The following is a 17,697-nucleotide window of genomic DNA, read 5'->3' as shown; positions in this document are numbered from 1 at the left end:
TTTTTTTTTTTACACAAAACAATATGTACATTCAGAAACAAAAGGGGCTCGCAGTATCAGAGTTTTATTAAAAACAATGAAATATACAAACGTCACACATCTGTCAGAATCTGCACTCAACATCTCACACACCAATAAACACTTCACAACAAACAGAAATATGATCCGATAGTCATTTACTAATGAAACACAATGTGTGTAAAACTCTAGTCTGTGAATCCTGCTCAGAGGATCATATTAACCGTAATGAATCGCTCTGAGATCAGCCAGCTTCCTCCGCAGAACAGTCAATGCCAGCATAGGTGAATTTCTCATAGAGCGTCGTGTTGACGTACGTCTGGACAGAATGAGAGGAGAGTGTCATCAGCAAAACAACATGCAATGATCTCTTCATCAGAACTGAAAGAGTAATAATCTCCATATATCTGGCTCTGATACCTTCCTCTCCTCCAGCATACGATTGAGTGACATCAAGATCTGAGCGAATGACGGTCTCTCGTAAGGCTTCTCCTTCCAGCACTGTTTCATCAGCTCATACCTGTAGGGCGAGACAGAGAAACAGCCTCATTTCCAGTTCTCTCGCACATGTGTGGCTGACACATGAGCTTCAGACTTACACCTCGTCATCGCAGTTCAGCGGTTTCTCCAGCCGGAAGCCCAGTGGGAGTTTCTCGTAGAGCTCTGCACACGTCAGACCGCAGTACGGTGTTCCACCTGCCAATCAAGAGCCAACCAATCACATCATGTCAGCAGGAACACCTCAGACACACAACTGACCTCCAATACTGTAGTTGTGTCCCAAATGATGCACTATACATTCTTTAATGTCTTTTATAAGGTTATTTTGTCATTCAGTATCAGAGTCCATATGTGCATGAAGTGTCCACACTTTGTCTTTCATCTGGGTATTTGAAGTACTCTTTTTATTTTTAAAACCCTATTATTTTTATTACCCTAACCCTATTTATGCTAAAACAGTGCAAAATAAAATAGTGCACAAGCACATGAATTGGAACGCAGTGAATACTGAGTGCAGTGTTCACAGACCTAAGCTGACGACCTCCCAGAGCAGCACGCCGTACGACCACCTGCGCAGACACACACACACACGTTACTCTCAGTGCAGACACACACACACACACACACACACACACACACACACACACACACACACAACACACACACACACACACACACACACACACACACACACACACACACGTTACTCTCAGTGCAGACACACACACACACACACACACACACACACACGTTACTCTCAGTGCACACACACACACACACACACACACACACACACACACACGTTACTCTCAGTGCAGACACACACACACACACACACGTTACTCTCAGTGCAGACACACACACACACACACACACACACACACGTTACTCTCAGTGCACACACACACACACACACACACACACACACACACACACACACACGTTACTCTCAGTGCAGACACACACACACACACACGTTACTCTCAGTGCAGACACACACACACACACACACACACACACACGTTACTCTCAGTGCACACACACACACACACACACACACACACACACACACACACACACACACGTTACTCTCAGTGCAGACACACACGCGCACACACACACACACACACGTTACTCTCAGTGCAGACACACACGCGCACACACACACACACACACGTTACTCTCAGTGCAGACACACACGCACACACACACACACACGTTACTCTCAGTGCAGACACAGACACACACACACACACACGTTACTCTCAGTGCAGACACACACACACACACACGTTACTCTCAGTGCAGACACACACGCGCACACACACACACACACACGTTACTCTCAGTGCAGACACACACGCACACACACACACACACGTTACTCTCAGTGCAGACACACACACACACACACACACACACACGTTACTCTCAGTGCAGACACACACGCACACACACACACACACACGTTACTCTCAGTGCAGACACACACACACACACACACACACACGTTACTCTCAGTGCAGACACACACACACACACACACACGTTACTCTCAGTGCAGACACACACACACACACACGTTACTCTCAGTGCAGACACACACGCGCACACACACACACACACACACACGTTACTCTCAGTGCAGACACACACGCACACACACACACACACACACGTTACTCTCAGTGCAGACACAGACACAGACACACACACACACGTTACTCTCAGTACAGACACAGACACACACACACACACACACACACTACTCTCAGTGCAGACACACACACACACACACACGTTACTCTCAGTGCAGACACACACACACACACACACGTTACTCTCAGTGCAGACACACACACACACACACACACACACACGTTACTCTCAGTGCAGACACAGACACACACACACACACACACACGTTACTCTCAGTGCAGACACACACGTACACACACACACACACACGTTACTCTCAGTGCAGACACAGACACACACACACACACGTTACTCTCAGTACAGACACACACACACACACACACACGTTACTCTCAGTGCAGACACAGACACACACACACACACACACGTTACTCTCAGTGCAGACACACACACACACACACACACACACACACGTTACTCTCAGTGCAGACACACACACACACACGTTACTCTCAGTGCAGACACACACACACACACACACACACACACACACACGTTACTCTCAGTGCAGACACAGACACACACACACACACACACACGTACGTTACTCTTAGCGCAGACACGCACGTTACTCTCAGTGCAAACACACACACGTTACTCTCAGTTCAGACACACACACACACACATATTACTCTCAGCGCAGACACACTCCACACAACACAAACAGACTGCCAGACTCTTACACGTCACTGTTGGTGGTATAAACACTGTAGTTGAGAGATTCGATGGCCATCCACCTCACCGGCAGACGGCCCTGCGGAGAAACGCGCATGTTAAAATCACACGTTCATTTACGGATGACAAGAACAGCAGCCTTCAGATCTTTACCATGGTCTTCTTCACGTAAACCTCCTGACCTCTGGACAGGCCAAAATCAGCAATTTTTGCCACAAAGTTTTCTCCTACCAGGATGTTTCTGGCTGCTAGATCTCTGTGAATAAACTGCAAAAGAAAAATATTCATGGTGAAGCAGCTTATTGCAGAGACACACTGCACCATTTGGACGGTGGACAGCGTGTTTCTTGCACTCACATGTTTCTGGCTCAGGTAGTCCATGCCACGTGCCACGTCTGCAGCGAAGTGCAGTAACTGCTGCGAGGAGAGCGTGGACGCGGTGCTGTTAGCGATGGCGAAGGCCGGGTCCGTCTCTAACACTCGGCTTTTACGCAGGAAGTCCAGCAGGTTTCCATGAGGAGCGTATTCAATGGCCAAATACAGGTAACCTGGAGTAGAAGCAGACAGTGCAAATGAGATCTAGCATGCAGTAGTGCCCTATCAGAGAAGATCAGAGCCCGTCTGAGGCGCACACCTCTGTGTTCACACGCTCCCAGGAGGTTAATGATGTTCGGATGGTGACCCAGCTTACACAAGACCTCCAGTTCCCCCGCAAAGTCTCTGTGGTCATCCTTAGATGCATATTCTATTAACCAGACAGAGGATAAGATGTCATGAGAAAAACTGAGCAATCTCTAACACACATAATGACTCTAACGAAGAATTCCTCTTGCCTTTCATTCTCTTGATGGCCGCATCCATCCTCAGCCCGTCTTTCTTAATGCGAGCTTTCAGCACCTGTCCAAAGTTTCCCTCTCCGATCACGTCCTGGAACTTTATGTCACTCCACTCCAGGGTCGGATAGGCCACGGATTGGCTGGAGTTGGGAACTTTCTTCGGCATGTTCAGAGGCACAGAGCTAAACTGGGCCACAGGCTCCTCTCTCTGTGCGCACAGGAAAGACAGATGTTTACAGACGGTCCAGCAGACCTGAAGCAGCTAATAAAGGTCTTCAGGACCACTAGAAACCTCCAGGCAAGCTCTCTGAACTTGGCTGTATGGAGCAGGTTTGAACAGCCCTGCTATATAGACAAAGCTGTGACTGAATTCAGTTGATTTTTTATTGTGATCTCACCACTATGTTGTGAAAGGCCTGCACCATGCGTCTCTGGAAGGTGGCTCTCTTCAGCTGTAATACGATGCAGAAGGCCAGCAGGATTGTGATGCACGTCATGCCAGCGGAGCCCAGTATCGCGTAGAAGAGCATTTTACTATGAGCCTGGAGGCCGTGCAGCTCTGAAACACACAACAGCCAGGAATACAGTCTAGAATAAGGCATTAAAATCGCATTTATAATGCTGAACATTACCTGTCAAGTGTTAAAGTGCCCCTGTTATGGATTTTTTGAAAATTACCTTTCATGCAGTGTGTAATGTAGCTGTATGTGAATGTAAACGGTTGTAAAGTGTTTGTTTCCAAGCTGTAAGCAGTAGACCAATCACGATCAGAGCAGAAGCAGGCTTGCGGAAAGGAGGGATTTAGAGAGACTGATTCCGTGAAATTATTTGCTATTGATCCGTTCAAATAGTATAATAGGGGCATTTTAAATAATGTAACATGTAAAATAAAATGTTAATAATGTAACATCAAATAATGTAATGTGATTTGAACAGCCTTAGCATATTTTTGTTTGTTTTTTGCACATTTGTACCCATTTTGTATCTGCTTCTCTACATATTTTCCATATCTTTCATTATTTTCCATTTACTTTCATTATATTTTATATTATATTATATTATGGTCATCATTTATAAACAGTAAGTGATCCGTGCCTGTAGAGGGCAGTGTTACTTCAGCCAGAAATTATCATTCTGCCATCATTTACTTCCCCTTTTTCACAGTCAGAAGAAAGCCATACAGGTTTTGCTCTTTAAGAGCACCTGGCAGCAGTCCGTACAGCGTAACATCGTAAATTTGACGGAGAATATATTCAAGCACAAATACACTGTTTTACTTAAATACCTGACTCCTACTGGAAGCTTTTTGAGATGCACTGGATTTAGGTTCAAGCACAGACTCACGTGAGCTCTCCTGCGGGGTCAGTGTCTGGAGGCTGATCTGTGGCCGCTCCGTACTCTCTCCCATGTTGTTGACGGTCCAGAGCTCCAGCTGGTAGGTGCTGTCGGCCCTCAGACCCCGGAGCTGGAAGTGCATGCTGGTCTGGTCCGGCTGCACGCTGAGGTTCACCTGCTGGCTGTAGTCCGTCTGCTCGGTCAGCTGGTAGCGGATGAGGGCTCTAAAGATGGAGTGACCCTCGGCCACCGACCAGGTGATGATGGCTGAGCTGTCACTGATGTTGCAGGTGGAGATGTTGGCAGGAGGAGGAGGAAGCTCTGAAGGATCACCGCAAAACCAATGAATAACTCCCACTAATTTGCTACAAGTACAAGTGCTACTTATGCACATATATTTAACGGACGTAGGCCGGTAAGAGCTGTGCGTGTAAACCTCACTCCCCTGTTCTCAGAGGCGCTCTAGAGACTGACACTAGATACTGCAGTCTTCGACCTCTTTGTTAGAGCACCCGACTCCCATGGCAGCGGACCAGGGTTCGATTCCTGCTTAGAGCAGGTGGTTCAACCAGGAGGGGTTACACATGACTGTTTACATCACCTGTAAGTGTTAACTATCCTATCGCCCAGCTCTAAACTGCACAATGATTTTCTGTGAAGTTGCTATCAAACAGTGTGTATTGTGAACAGAACTGTAGGAATAAATTGACTTGGGTGGATGAGAGACATTAAAAGAGCTTTCAGAGGAGATTTAGATATATCAGTCCATGAAGTATCCAGGTAATCAATACACAGCTGCTTATAAGGATACATAATATCATGCTTACGGTCGCTCAGCGTCCAGGCGCTGACGTTGGGACAGGGCAGATCTGTGGCGCTGCTGGTCGTCCTCACCCTGCACTGGTATTTGTGTCTGGGTTTCAGCTCGCTCAGATGCACACCGGAGGAGTTTGACGTGAGCTGAAACTTCCTCACGGTTCCTGAAGCTCCAACCTGCTGACACGTGACCTCGTAACCCCAGGCATCCTCGGCAGAAGCCATGTCCCACGACAGGGCCAGCGAGGTCTGATTGATGGGGGTCAGTTTCACACCCACGGGCAGCTCTGAGGACAGACCACAGGCACTTTAATGTCTCACCATTTGGTGAATGTTAGACGTGGTTGAGCGTGAGCTTTCTTACCAAGCACCTGTGTGGAGAAATTGGCTTCAGGTCCGGGCTGGCCGGTTCCTCCCGGTCCGTGGCGACTGAGCTGCACCCGTGTGGTGTAGCTCGTCATGGGAGAAAGATTGTCCAGCCTTACCAGAGAGCCGCTCGCTGTTCAACACAGCCAAATGTGTCATATATAAATACATATCTGGTATCTAATCAAACATCCAACAACAGATCCACAGACTCCACATATTCAGTCCATTCAGCAAGAATAATGAGCCAAAGACACAAATGTGTTCATGACAGCTGTTTTCTTATGCAGAACTAAACAACTTTTCGATCTTTGTGGGGTTTTTTTAACTTCTTCCTCCCTTTGCTTGTATCACACCACACACACACACACACACACACACACACACACACACACACACACACACACACTTTGTATACTGTATTTATTTAGTCAATACATATCTGCAAAGATTATTTTTCCAGTACCTGTTATTTGCATTGTTTTCGCTTTTAAAAATAACAAACTTATGAAACGCTAGTTATACCGTCCTTCTCTTTGTGCCAGCACCAATAAACGCATTAGGTAATAAGGAAAAATCCCCCTCTACACGTAGTGAAACACAAACATCCCTGATTCTGGACTTTTCCTCCAGTATGAAATGAAAAGGCCCTTCCGGAGCAATGACTTCAACCACATTCTTCTGACTAGTCATAATAAGTTCTGTATATGACAACCAACAGAAATGTGTTCAGTTCATCAGATTTCCATCACCTTTTTGTAATCTATTGCACAATGGAAATATTTATTACACTAGACAGTTTGCCAAGAGCAACACAGTCACCTATAACCTCGGATATGAAATGTTCCAGCTGTTTTACGCAGAAACAGACACCATAAAAACACATACATTGTGACACTACGAGCACATTAAGCTCCGTTACCCTCAACACTTTTCCATGTAGATGTGCCAGCCTGCTTGTAGATGACCTTGACTGAAGTGAGAGGTCCATCTCCAGTGTAGGGATCTTTATTGACCAGCAGCAGCAGGTGATGCAGACCGCTGCCGTTCAGGACGGGTGGTTTCTGAGGCTGTGGCGGAACTGAAACAAGACAAGAGTTCTGATTTACATATTTTACAGTTTAACCCAATGCAGTGCTTTTGCCTGAATTAATGGATAAGAAATCCATTTCTATCAGTTTGAATAACAAAATAAAGGCATAGATCCAGTTCATTTATAGTGCACTGACAACATAGTTAGTTTAATAATTAGGTTAATAAAAATATAAAAAGAATTTAAGATACTTATTATGGGCTTACACAATTTTGAGCTGCAAATAACTTCACACTCATTTGAAGTGACCTATAACATCCTCTGACATAAAATTCATCTAAATTTAAATGATCTCATGGATGTAGTTGTTGTGGTTCATGGCCATAGTAGCACCAGCTGGCTGCAGTAAATGTGGCATTTTTGAAAGATTTTGATGTAGTTCTTTTACATTTACCCACTTTAAATGCATATTGCCCGCCATGCACAGTTGTCCTAAAGCCACCGGGGTGGTGGTAGGGCTTGGGCCCATCATCGCTGCTTGCAGCTATATTTGTTTTTTACTTTTACAAGGTATTATGGCTGCCAGCCACATTAAATAGTTCCCATAAATATTCCCACAATAGACATTGCTAATTTCAAAGCCAATACAACTTTTTGGCTTTTTGGAACTTTGCTGGGAAGGAAATGGAGTCAGTTGAAGAATCTCACCTTTGACAATCACCATGAATTCTTTCTCCTCCTGAAAGTGTTTGATTTTCACCTGACACAACCAGCGGCCAGCAGCAGATACAGTGATTTTCTCCACCCTGAATGTGGATGTCGTCTGATTCTTTTCTGTCTGTGTGTCCACTGCCTGTGAATAATAAAAGAGGAGGCATTTCCTTTTGAATAACGCAGCTGTTGAAGCAGATTAGAGGAGAGAAACTTGTGCTGAAACAGTGTAAGGATGATCTCACTGCGCTCCAACTCACATAGACAGTGGTTTTGTCTGGTTTGACCAGGGTTATTTCCCCATGTAAAGGAGCAGGCTGGCCTGACGCAGAGCAGTTGACGGTGTATGTGACGCCTGAGTTGAGCTCGATGTCTCTCAGACTGCTCACGATCACAGGTCTTGTGTCTTTCAAAGAAACATGGATATGGATTCAGCCCAGAGATCTCCCAGAAACACAGGACGGTTTCACTCACTTTGAAATAAAATGAAATTTTCACCTGGGCTCTCACAGCGAGCTCCATGCCTGCCTGCACACTCACATCCTCTGAAGCGATTGCATTTGATCTGTTCACACTCACATTTCTGTTTACAGTCGGCACCATAATAACCAGACGGACAGACTGAAATCAGACCACATTGTGTCCTCAATATATCTGACATATATTTAAATAAGTCATCATAATAATACAGAAATATCACTTCTTATCAGATTAAGGTTGCAATAAAATACAATTCACATTATATTTAATCAAAATGAACATCTTTAACCAAACCAGTTCACAGTACTACTATTAACAGCATTTATAGAGTAAAATGAGGGATATTAAATTAAACCTACATAAAGAAAATTCGTCCTGTGTTAAACTCACCCTCGTTGCAGTTGAGGCCCCTCCATCCGGACGCACAGGAGCAGCCGTACGGGTCTCTGAGACAGAAGACCAGAGAGCGGCAGGATCCGTCCACACAGCGCTCCTTACAGCTGCTGCCAAAGCGGCCCTCGCCACACACTGTACACGAGAGAACACACAACCACACACTTCATCCTCATCCCACATTTAAAAGTGATCCATTTCCATTTGTACTTTTCCAAGTAACATATTGGCACATATTTTGAGCACAAATGCACAGTGTTCGCATTTGTTTTAAAAATTTAAGAACCTAGCTCAAAATAGAGTCATATTCATAGACAGATCACGTAAATTATAGAAATAAATATGTCCCTTGTAATAAATGGGACCACTCTGAGTATATTGGCGAAGAATATGAGTGTTACCGGTTTGACAGGTGGGTCCTTTAAAGCCTGGAGGGCAGATGCATTCTCCCGTCCCGTCATGACACACGCCTCCGTTAGCACAGGGCAGACACGATTTGGTACAATTCACTCCCCATAAACCAGCCTTACAACCTGTTAGCATAACAACTGACCATTACACAACATGAGCTTACATTCTGCTGAAAACACGTGAGCTTTTTATCTTTGTGACAGAAACTTGTGCACTAAATTAAGGCATTCAATCGACTGCATGAAAATAAAATGAACATGATACTTTTCTGCACATTCACAAACACTTTAAAGCAGCCTAATCATGCAAAGACAAATGTATCAGTGTTCCTCCAACAAATTCCTAAATGAATACTTAATCAGTAAAGACCTTTTATAGTGTAACTTACAGTGAGGAGCAGTATTATGAATCTTTATGATCATGACACATTCAATCTCAAATATCTCACAGTCATCACTTAATTTAAACATCAAGTTTGCACCATTACTAGAAAGAGTGTTTAATGATTGTGGCGTTTGGTAAGAAAGCATGAACTGAAGGACTTACTCCTGACGATCAGTCGGGTTATTGCGGAGCTGAATGTAGCTCCAGAAATGTAACGGATTGCATATAATCCAGCATGACTTTGAGCTTCTGCATTGGTTATTGGGTAATGCATTTTTTCCTTAATTTCATCTTTGGGTACTGTGTGTACAAAACATCCTGAAAATAAAAGAAAAAGAGAGAGAAAAAAAAAAAAACAGCTAGAACAGCAAAAAGTATACAAAAGTATTCTTGAAAAAAATTTTTGCCAGGAAAACAAGGAATACAGTATGTGGTAAATGTTGTACACATGTAAATGTTATTTAAAATAAATAAATAAATAAAGTAAATAAAAAATTATAAAAGTTATCTTTATAGAGACTATATTATTTTCTCAAGGCAATAAACACAATAAAACAACGCACAGATGTCTGTTCATTTTGAGTGTTCAGAGTTCCCACCGTTTCTATCGATGACTACGTCCTCTGGTAAATCCGTCTTTTTCGTGAATGTGATGTTTAAGTCTTCACCTTCATTAAGAGTGATTGTCAGAGATTCAGGGAGGAATGGAGCTGAAGAAAGAGGAAACAGTTAACCCTGTCTGCTAAAAACAACATATGATCAGTTTATAAAGGCAGTGTATGTCTGGCCTGTGCCATTACAAACAAGTATTTCTTTTCAAAGAAGCCAAAGCTCTGCTGTCAGATTTACTACCTTCATGGAGCATCTTGTAGGTGTAGATTTTACTTCCATTAGAGTTCTTGACTTGGCAGTAAAAAGCTCCAAAGGTGTGATTGCGAGACATCCACGTGACTTTAGCAGCAGAGTGATGGCTTCGGTCCGGTTCAGTGCTCAAAACATGAGGGTTCGGATCAGGATACTCATGGCCCAAACTCAGCAAACTGGTGCCAGAGCCCGTCCAGTCACTGCTCACACATAGGAGCGACGGCAGGTTCGCCGAAGACACAACCGGGTCTGGATTTATCAGAGTCACGTCTGAGATGTCAAGAGCGCTGCCTGCAGAAATAGGACAGGAATGATTATCATTGGATCTGAAAGGAAAACTACTCCAGTAGATTTCATTTCAGCAACATCTCCACCTACTGCCACAGTATATGTACATTCAAATATACACCGAACAGGCATAACATTATGACCATCTTCCTAATATTGTGTTGGTCCCCCTTTTGCTGCTAAAACAGCCCTGACCCATCGAGGCATGGACTCCTCTAGACCCCTGAAGGTGTACTGTGGTAAGATGTTAGATGTTAGACCAAGATGTTAGCAGCAGATCCTTTAAGTCCTGTAAGATGCGAGGTGGAGCCTCCATGGATCGGACTTGTTTGTTCAGCACATCCCACAGATGCTCGATTGCATTGAGATCTGGTTGTTGTGCTCCTCAAACCATTCCTGGACCATTTTTGCTTTGTGACAGGAGCATTATCCTGCTGAAAGAGGCCACAGCCACCAGGGAATACCGTTTCCATGAAAGGGTGTACATGGTCTGCAACAATGCTTAGGTAGGTGGTACGTGTCAAAGTAACATCCACATGGATGGCAGGACCCAAGGTTTCCCAGCAGAACATTGCCCAAAGCATCACACTGCCTCCGCCGGCTTGCCTTCTTCCCATAGTGCATCCTGGTGTCATGTGTTCCCCAGGTAAGCGACACACACGCACCCGGCCATCCACGTGATGTGATTCATCAGACCAGGCCACCTTCTTCCATTGCTCCGTGGTCCAGTTCTGATGCTCACGTGTCCACTGTTGGCCCTTTCGGCGGTGGACAGGGGTCAGCATGGGCACCCTGACTGGTCTGTGTCTATGCAGCTCCATACGCAACAAACTGATGCACTGTGTATTCTGACACCTTTCTATCAGAACCAGCATTAACTTCTTGAGCAATTTGAGCTACAGTAGCTCGTCTGTTGGATCGGACCACACGGGCCAGCCTTCGCTCCCCACGTGCATCAATGAGTCTTGGCCGCCCATGACCCTGTCACCGGTTCACCACTGTTCCTTCCTTGGAGCACTTTTGATAGATACTGACCATTGCAGACCGGGAACACCCCACAAGAGCTGCAGTTTTGGAGATGCTCTGACCCAGTCGTCTAGCCATCACAATTTGGCCCTTGTCAAACTCGCTCAATCCTTACGCTTGCCCATTTTTCCTGCTTCTAACACATCAACTTTGAGGACAAAATGTTCACTTGCTGCCTAATACAACTCACCCACTAACAGGTGCCGTGATGAAGAGACGATCAGTGTTATTCACTTCACCGGTCAGTGCTCATAATGTCATGCCTGATCTGTGTATATTAGCTTTATAATCCCCTTGATGTGCATCTCAGTTTGTTCTCTCTGCACATCCCTGCATCTAACTAATCTCTGTACATTTACTACTCATATTATTGTATTTGTTTTATTCTGTAAATGTGATCTTCTGTAATTCTGTGGCTGGATGTTGTATTTCAGTTAATGAATTATCCTCCTGCTACCAAGCCAAATATGGCCAATAAAACTCTTTCTAATTTAGAAACACAGCTGATGCGATTCTGAATCACACAAATCAACATCAACAACAGTTCTTAATCTTTTTTCCAGGTAATGTGCAAACAAATTTATTATGGCATTAAAATGAGGAGACGATACACTTGATTTATGTGGCATGAACATTATGAGACTCAAACTGACTCTAACTTCCTGTTGCAGAAACTCTGAGTGTGTTATGAGGCCCTGTGAAACACTCCAGGACTGAAATACTTCAGCAATTCAACTCTGACCTCATAAAACACTGAATGTAGCAACACTCTGAAATACAGCCATAAAACTACTGGTCCATGGCAGAGACACAAATACAGCCGACTTCAGGCTCAGAAACAGAAACACACAGAAGAGTTTTAATCACTAGCCGTGTTTCCACTGTCAGGCCAGAAGAGTGCTAGTGTGTATCAAGAACAGTCACGTGTACACTGTCACTTACAGGGCTTGATCGGGGCCAGCGGCTAGTGGTTTTCAGTCCGAAGAATACTTTGGTCTAAAGCCACCAACTGGGGCTTGAGGAGAGGTCATGAACAAAGACAGAGTTTACTCAGGAGAGGGTCGACACCGCTGCTCATTTCCCATGTTATCATACCAGGCTACCAGCATAAACATTTAAGACATCAAAACAATTTTCAGCTCAGAACTCACTTTCAGACACCAGCGTTTTAAATAACTTCTAATTGCGATCCAATGGGCTTTCTGATCACTATGAGGAAATATATTTATATGCCATGCTAACGGCTACTTATGCCAACCATTGCAATAATAAATATACATATGATTATGGAAAATACAAGAGACTGCTAGAAGACAAAACATATATGACTATATTTCATATGTCTCTTGCCTGTGCCTTTGTTGAGGCATAGTTTGCACAATGAATAGAAATGCTTATTCTTTCTAAAGAAATGTGACTTAAACATATGATGTTTTATCAGTATTTTTAAGTGCCTTTGGGCTTAAAAGCCTTAATGGAGTTGTTTTGTGCATTCCTGTGATTACAAAAAATGGAAGCATATATGTTTCTCTCTTTATGTGAGATAATGATAAATACATTTGATTCAGAATTACTGATGTGCACTCCTGACACAAATTAATAAATGACTATCACTGTAACATTATTTATCATAATTCATCAAATATTGAAGCTGGAATCTTTAAGTAAAGACCAAGCGTCCGCTTCTGTCATGTTCATTTTGTGATCTAGCTAGTTTTCATTCAGTCATTGATTCAATCAAACCCTTTCTCACCTGTTTCTCGCACACATCTTCACAGTTAAAACGTTACAGACATACAGAAGGCAAGGTCAGCTAAACTCACCGGTGACTGTTACTCGTGGTGTTGGAAAGCGATTTCTGTTTGAGAAGGGTTATGAAAACCTCACCCTGTTATTGTTACTGTACGCCTGTGCAGATGAGATCTTGTATCTGGGGCCATAAATAAGACTGAAACTAATCAGGGCGAGTAAAGAATCTGTGTGTATGTGTGAGTGTAAAGAGTGTTTGGCTTTAAACCAGCTCTTTAAACAGGCAACCAAACAAGGCTGTCAGGATGAATGATGACTTCTTTCTTATCTTTGGGTGTAGTAGTACAACACTGGCTTGATATTATTGTTCTGCTTTAATGATTAGTGAGGGAACATGAACATACGCGTCTGAAATCACTTTATTCTCAGCGCAGACCCGATGGCCAGCTTCGACTTCCCCATCATATGCTGATCTTCAAGCAGAAGGAACTGGATGAAATATTCTGAATGACATCAATCAACAATCTGACTTATGACACCGTCTGAATCATAATCACACCGTGGTTGTTTGTTGGCCAGAGGAGTACTAAGCGACTGAGTCTGGTTTCTCTCAAGGATTTTTTCTCCATTCTATCACCTGAAGAAGTTTGGGATCTTGCCGCTGTCGCCTCTGGCTTGCTTAGTCGGGGACACTTAATATTCAACAATAGTATTGAATTGACTGTACTGACACTATTGGATGAGAACTGAACTGAGCTGGACGATGACGTGCCTGTTTTCACCAGAGATGCTGTATAGATAAATGAACTCATTTCATATTTGATGGACTTTACACAGTCATTGAACTGAATCAACACTGAACTGATTTTCTGAATTGATTTTTTGTATAAAGTGCTATATAAATAAAGATGACTTGGCTTTATTCTACTACATATACATGCCTTGCACTTCATGGTTGTTTCATATTTAAAGGGTTAGTTCACCCAAAAATGAAAATTCTGTCATTAATTCCTCACCCTCATGTCGTTCCACACCCGTAAGACCTTCGTTCATCTTCAGAACACAAATGAAGATATTTTTGATGAAGTCTGAGAGCTTTCTGTCCCTCCATAGAGATCCAGCGCAACTACCACTCCAAGTCCAGAAAGGTAGGAATGACATCATTAAAGTACTCCATGCGACTGGCTTAAACTCAATTTTATGAAGCGTCGCAAGTGCTTTGTTTGCGCAAAAAAACATAATTTACCACTCATTTACAAAACAATATTATCCAAAGTGTGTTCCCGCAACAATGCCAGCTGTAGCTCAAATTCTATTTGATCATTTTTGTATTCGTTCTTTCTCTCTGCCAGCATCAGCTGAAAGAATCTGTATGAATCTGGCAAATTGACAGCTCTTTTCATGTTAATTTTCAAAACATGTTCCTCATAAATGTCTCATGTGTCAGCCGGGCTCACTCTCATGCACTACTTCATATGTTCTGATTGCTGGTGATGGGAATATTTTTGCCCAAAGGGCAGTGAAGGTTTGGCAGTGTAATAGTGGGGTGTGGAGCTGTGAGTGAACAGAGAGGAGAGGAATGAACTGGTCAGCCGCTGAAACTCAAATTCCTGCATTAAGGGGATTACTGAATTAAACTTACTTTATTCTTATTTGTTTATTGAAGCTGGAGCCAGCAGAGTATTGAATGTACTCAGCGCAAAAGATTGTTTATTATAATTGGACAGGGGCCACAGTGCAAGAAACAGCCAAAGAGTTATTGTAGGTGGTTACAACACACACACACACACACACACACACACACACACTTTGGGTGCAAGGACCATCTCAACCATCTGAAGGACCTATGAGCAGTTCAATTCAATAATAAAAAGTTCATAAACTCAAATTTTCAGTCCACTAGTTTGGTAAAATCTGCAAATAAAGATGTCAATGTATAAACCATCTCACTAACCAAAATAATACATAATCTAAATTTAAACAAAATATTACCTCTATAACTTTCTGTCATTTATATCCTTCATTTACTTTGTTTTTATCTTAATGATCAGAGCCACCAATATAGAACAAATGCAGACAAACCACAAACCCCTCGAGTCCCATAAACCAGAAAACACAGAGAAACAGAGTGAACGAAGCACAGCATTACCTGTGAGCAAGCAGCCAATCAGACACAGCGTGACAGAGGACAGGTGACTCATGGTCCCCGTGAGGCACAGCCGACCAGTTCGTCCACATCCACAGAGAAGAAGGTTCAGTCTCAGAGACCGAGTGTCTGTCAGAAACTCCGGTCCGCACACATCCCTCGATTCTGACACAAATGAACTCTCCCTTTCTTTTCCTCCAGCGTCTCCACCCCTCTCGTCTGCTCTGTTCAGGCACAGGGAGTTGAAGTTCCTTTTCCTGTTTCCTCTCTGTGCGTTGTGAGGATGGGAAAGGCCGCAGCTTAAACAATCGCATGTCATTAATTGCAGCTCCTGAAGGGAGGCTCCCGCTTTGAGACGAGAGAGATATTCCGCAGCAGAATTGCCTGTGCAGCCCTTCCTGAGAGAATAAATCAAACCTCTTAATCTGGCATTTCATACAGGTTTTCAGTGTGCTGATTTTGTTCATGACCAACTAATCATTCAAGTCAAGCTGTTGAGCACTTGTGTGTTTTACTGCAATTAGCATTTTATGTTATTTTTTTGAAACACCTCCACTGAAAGAGCTTCAGAGGCCTCCACTATCAGACATCAGAACAGCAGCATGTTGATCATGAATGCCTTATTGTTATAATCTACTGCATGAACCGTTTCAATGTTGTGCTTGGGTTTTCAGAAGAAGTACCATGAAGCCCAAATAATTCACAGGTATGCAAACATGGAGATGATGTAATGGCGGGAAAAGAGCCAGAAGACATTTCTATTATTCAACGGTTTCTCACGGAAATCAACAAACACACTGCGTGTCTCTTCCCTTTAGCTAATGGAAATAAAAGTGGACTGTTTCTCCAGTTTAGTTTTGTATTGTCAAGTTCAAGTAGTGCTAACTAACACAACCGGTGATTGGTAATTTTCTTAATGGATAGTCTGTAAATGTGGCTACATAAAACTGAACTCCGTGATTCATGCAACAACCAACCTGAAACTAAAGTACTGTGAAAAGTTTTAACCTCTTGTGAAAAAATTCTGTGTGGATGTTTTTAAAAATAATTCCATGAATAGTTATTATCTATCTATTAACTTAAATCAATCACAGTTCTTCTGTGGATTTAGGCTTTAGTCTGAACTGTTTCTGTAATCCCAGACTGAGGTCAGATTTCTGTGTTGATCACTGTAATATAACAAGATTTGCAAAAGGAATGTTTAAAAATTTATATTTCCTACTGGCACAATAAAGCAAAAGATATAAAGATGACTGAGTTTTCTGTGGATCTTCACAAGAATCAGATATGAGTTTAGTCATAGTTACAGCATTCTCCCCCAAAATTACAAAGTGATGAGTTTGTTTTCATCACAAGCTAAAACAATGATCAAACTATTTATGCTCTTGCCACTTACCTACACGTGGTAGGAAAAATATTCTCACAGCCCTTTGACTGTAGGCAGGAACAGCTTGAGGAATGAATGTTTAGACAAGAGGTTAGTTTTTCTTCCTTTGTGTGTGTGTGAATCAACACTCAGTTACAGATCTTTACTTTCGAATGAGCTTTAATTGTAAAGCTCACACACTCCACTGTGCATCCATCTTATCAGCGTGTAACAGTGAGCAGCGTCTTTTCAATTCAATTCACATTTATTTGTATAGCGGTTTTCACAATACATATCGTTTCAAAGCAGCTTTACAGAGAATGCATGTCAACACTACAATTTAGAGAATGCAGTTAGCTAATAATGTAATAATTTAGGCAATTAATTTACAATCACTGTTAGCAGTTTAATTGAAGGTAGAAGCAAAGAGCTCCTGGAAAAATGAATTGCATATTAACAATAATTAGGATATATAGAAATTTGGGAATGTGCATGTTGATCCAGATGTTGCGTCTTCTGAAGTCCTTTTCAGTGATAGGAAACTAGAAACTGCAAACACAGAGGAAATGATAAAGGAGGA

The 17,697-nt window shown here is 42.9% G+C and overlaps 1 protein-coding gene across 1 annotated transcript; it reads right to left on the bottom strand.

Moving 5' to 3' along the window:
* Window positions 1-48: 48 nt before the first annotated feature.
* Window positions 49-15,978, bottom strand: tek (TEK tyrosine kinase, endothelial). Its single transcript, XM_051892734.1, has 23 exons — window positions 15,755-15,978; window positions 10,531-10,833; window positions 10,278-10,388; window positions 9,841-9,996; window positions 9,285-9,416; window positions 8,881-9,018; window positions 8,509-8,631; window positions 8,271-8,416; window positions 8,008-8,152; window positions 7,189-7,347; window positions 6,265-6,399; window positions 5,912-6,187; window positions 5,094-5,405; window positions 4,148-4,308; window positions 3,747-3,957; window positions 3,548-3,658; window positions 3,271-3,461; window positions 3,067-3,180; window positions 2,922-2,992; window positions 1,048-1,088; window positions 618-714; window positions 439-538; window positions 49-337 (listed from the first exon to the last, which is right to left on the bottom strand). The coding sequence occupies exons 1-23, from the start codon at window positions 15,804-15,806 to the stop codon at window positions 263-265; spliced, it is 3,360 nt and encodes a 1,119-aa protein (XP_051748694.1). The 5' UTR covers window positions 15,807-15,978; the 3' UTR covers window positions 49-262.
* Window positions 15,979-17,697: the final 1,719 nt, after the last annotated feature.

The sequence above is a fragment of the Ctenopharyngodon idella genome, chromosome 5 (genome assembly GCF_019924925.1).
Source record: "Ctenopharyngodon idella isolate HZGC_01 chromosome 5, HZGC01, whole genome shotgun sequence".
Taxonomy (NCBI): Eukaryota; Metazoa; Chordata; class Actinopteri; order Cypriniformes; family Xenocyprididae; genus Ctenopharyngodon; species Ctenopharyngodon idella.
Note: the sequence above shows the minus strand (reverse complement) of the source record. Positions and strands in the feature narration are given on the sequence as shown.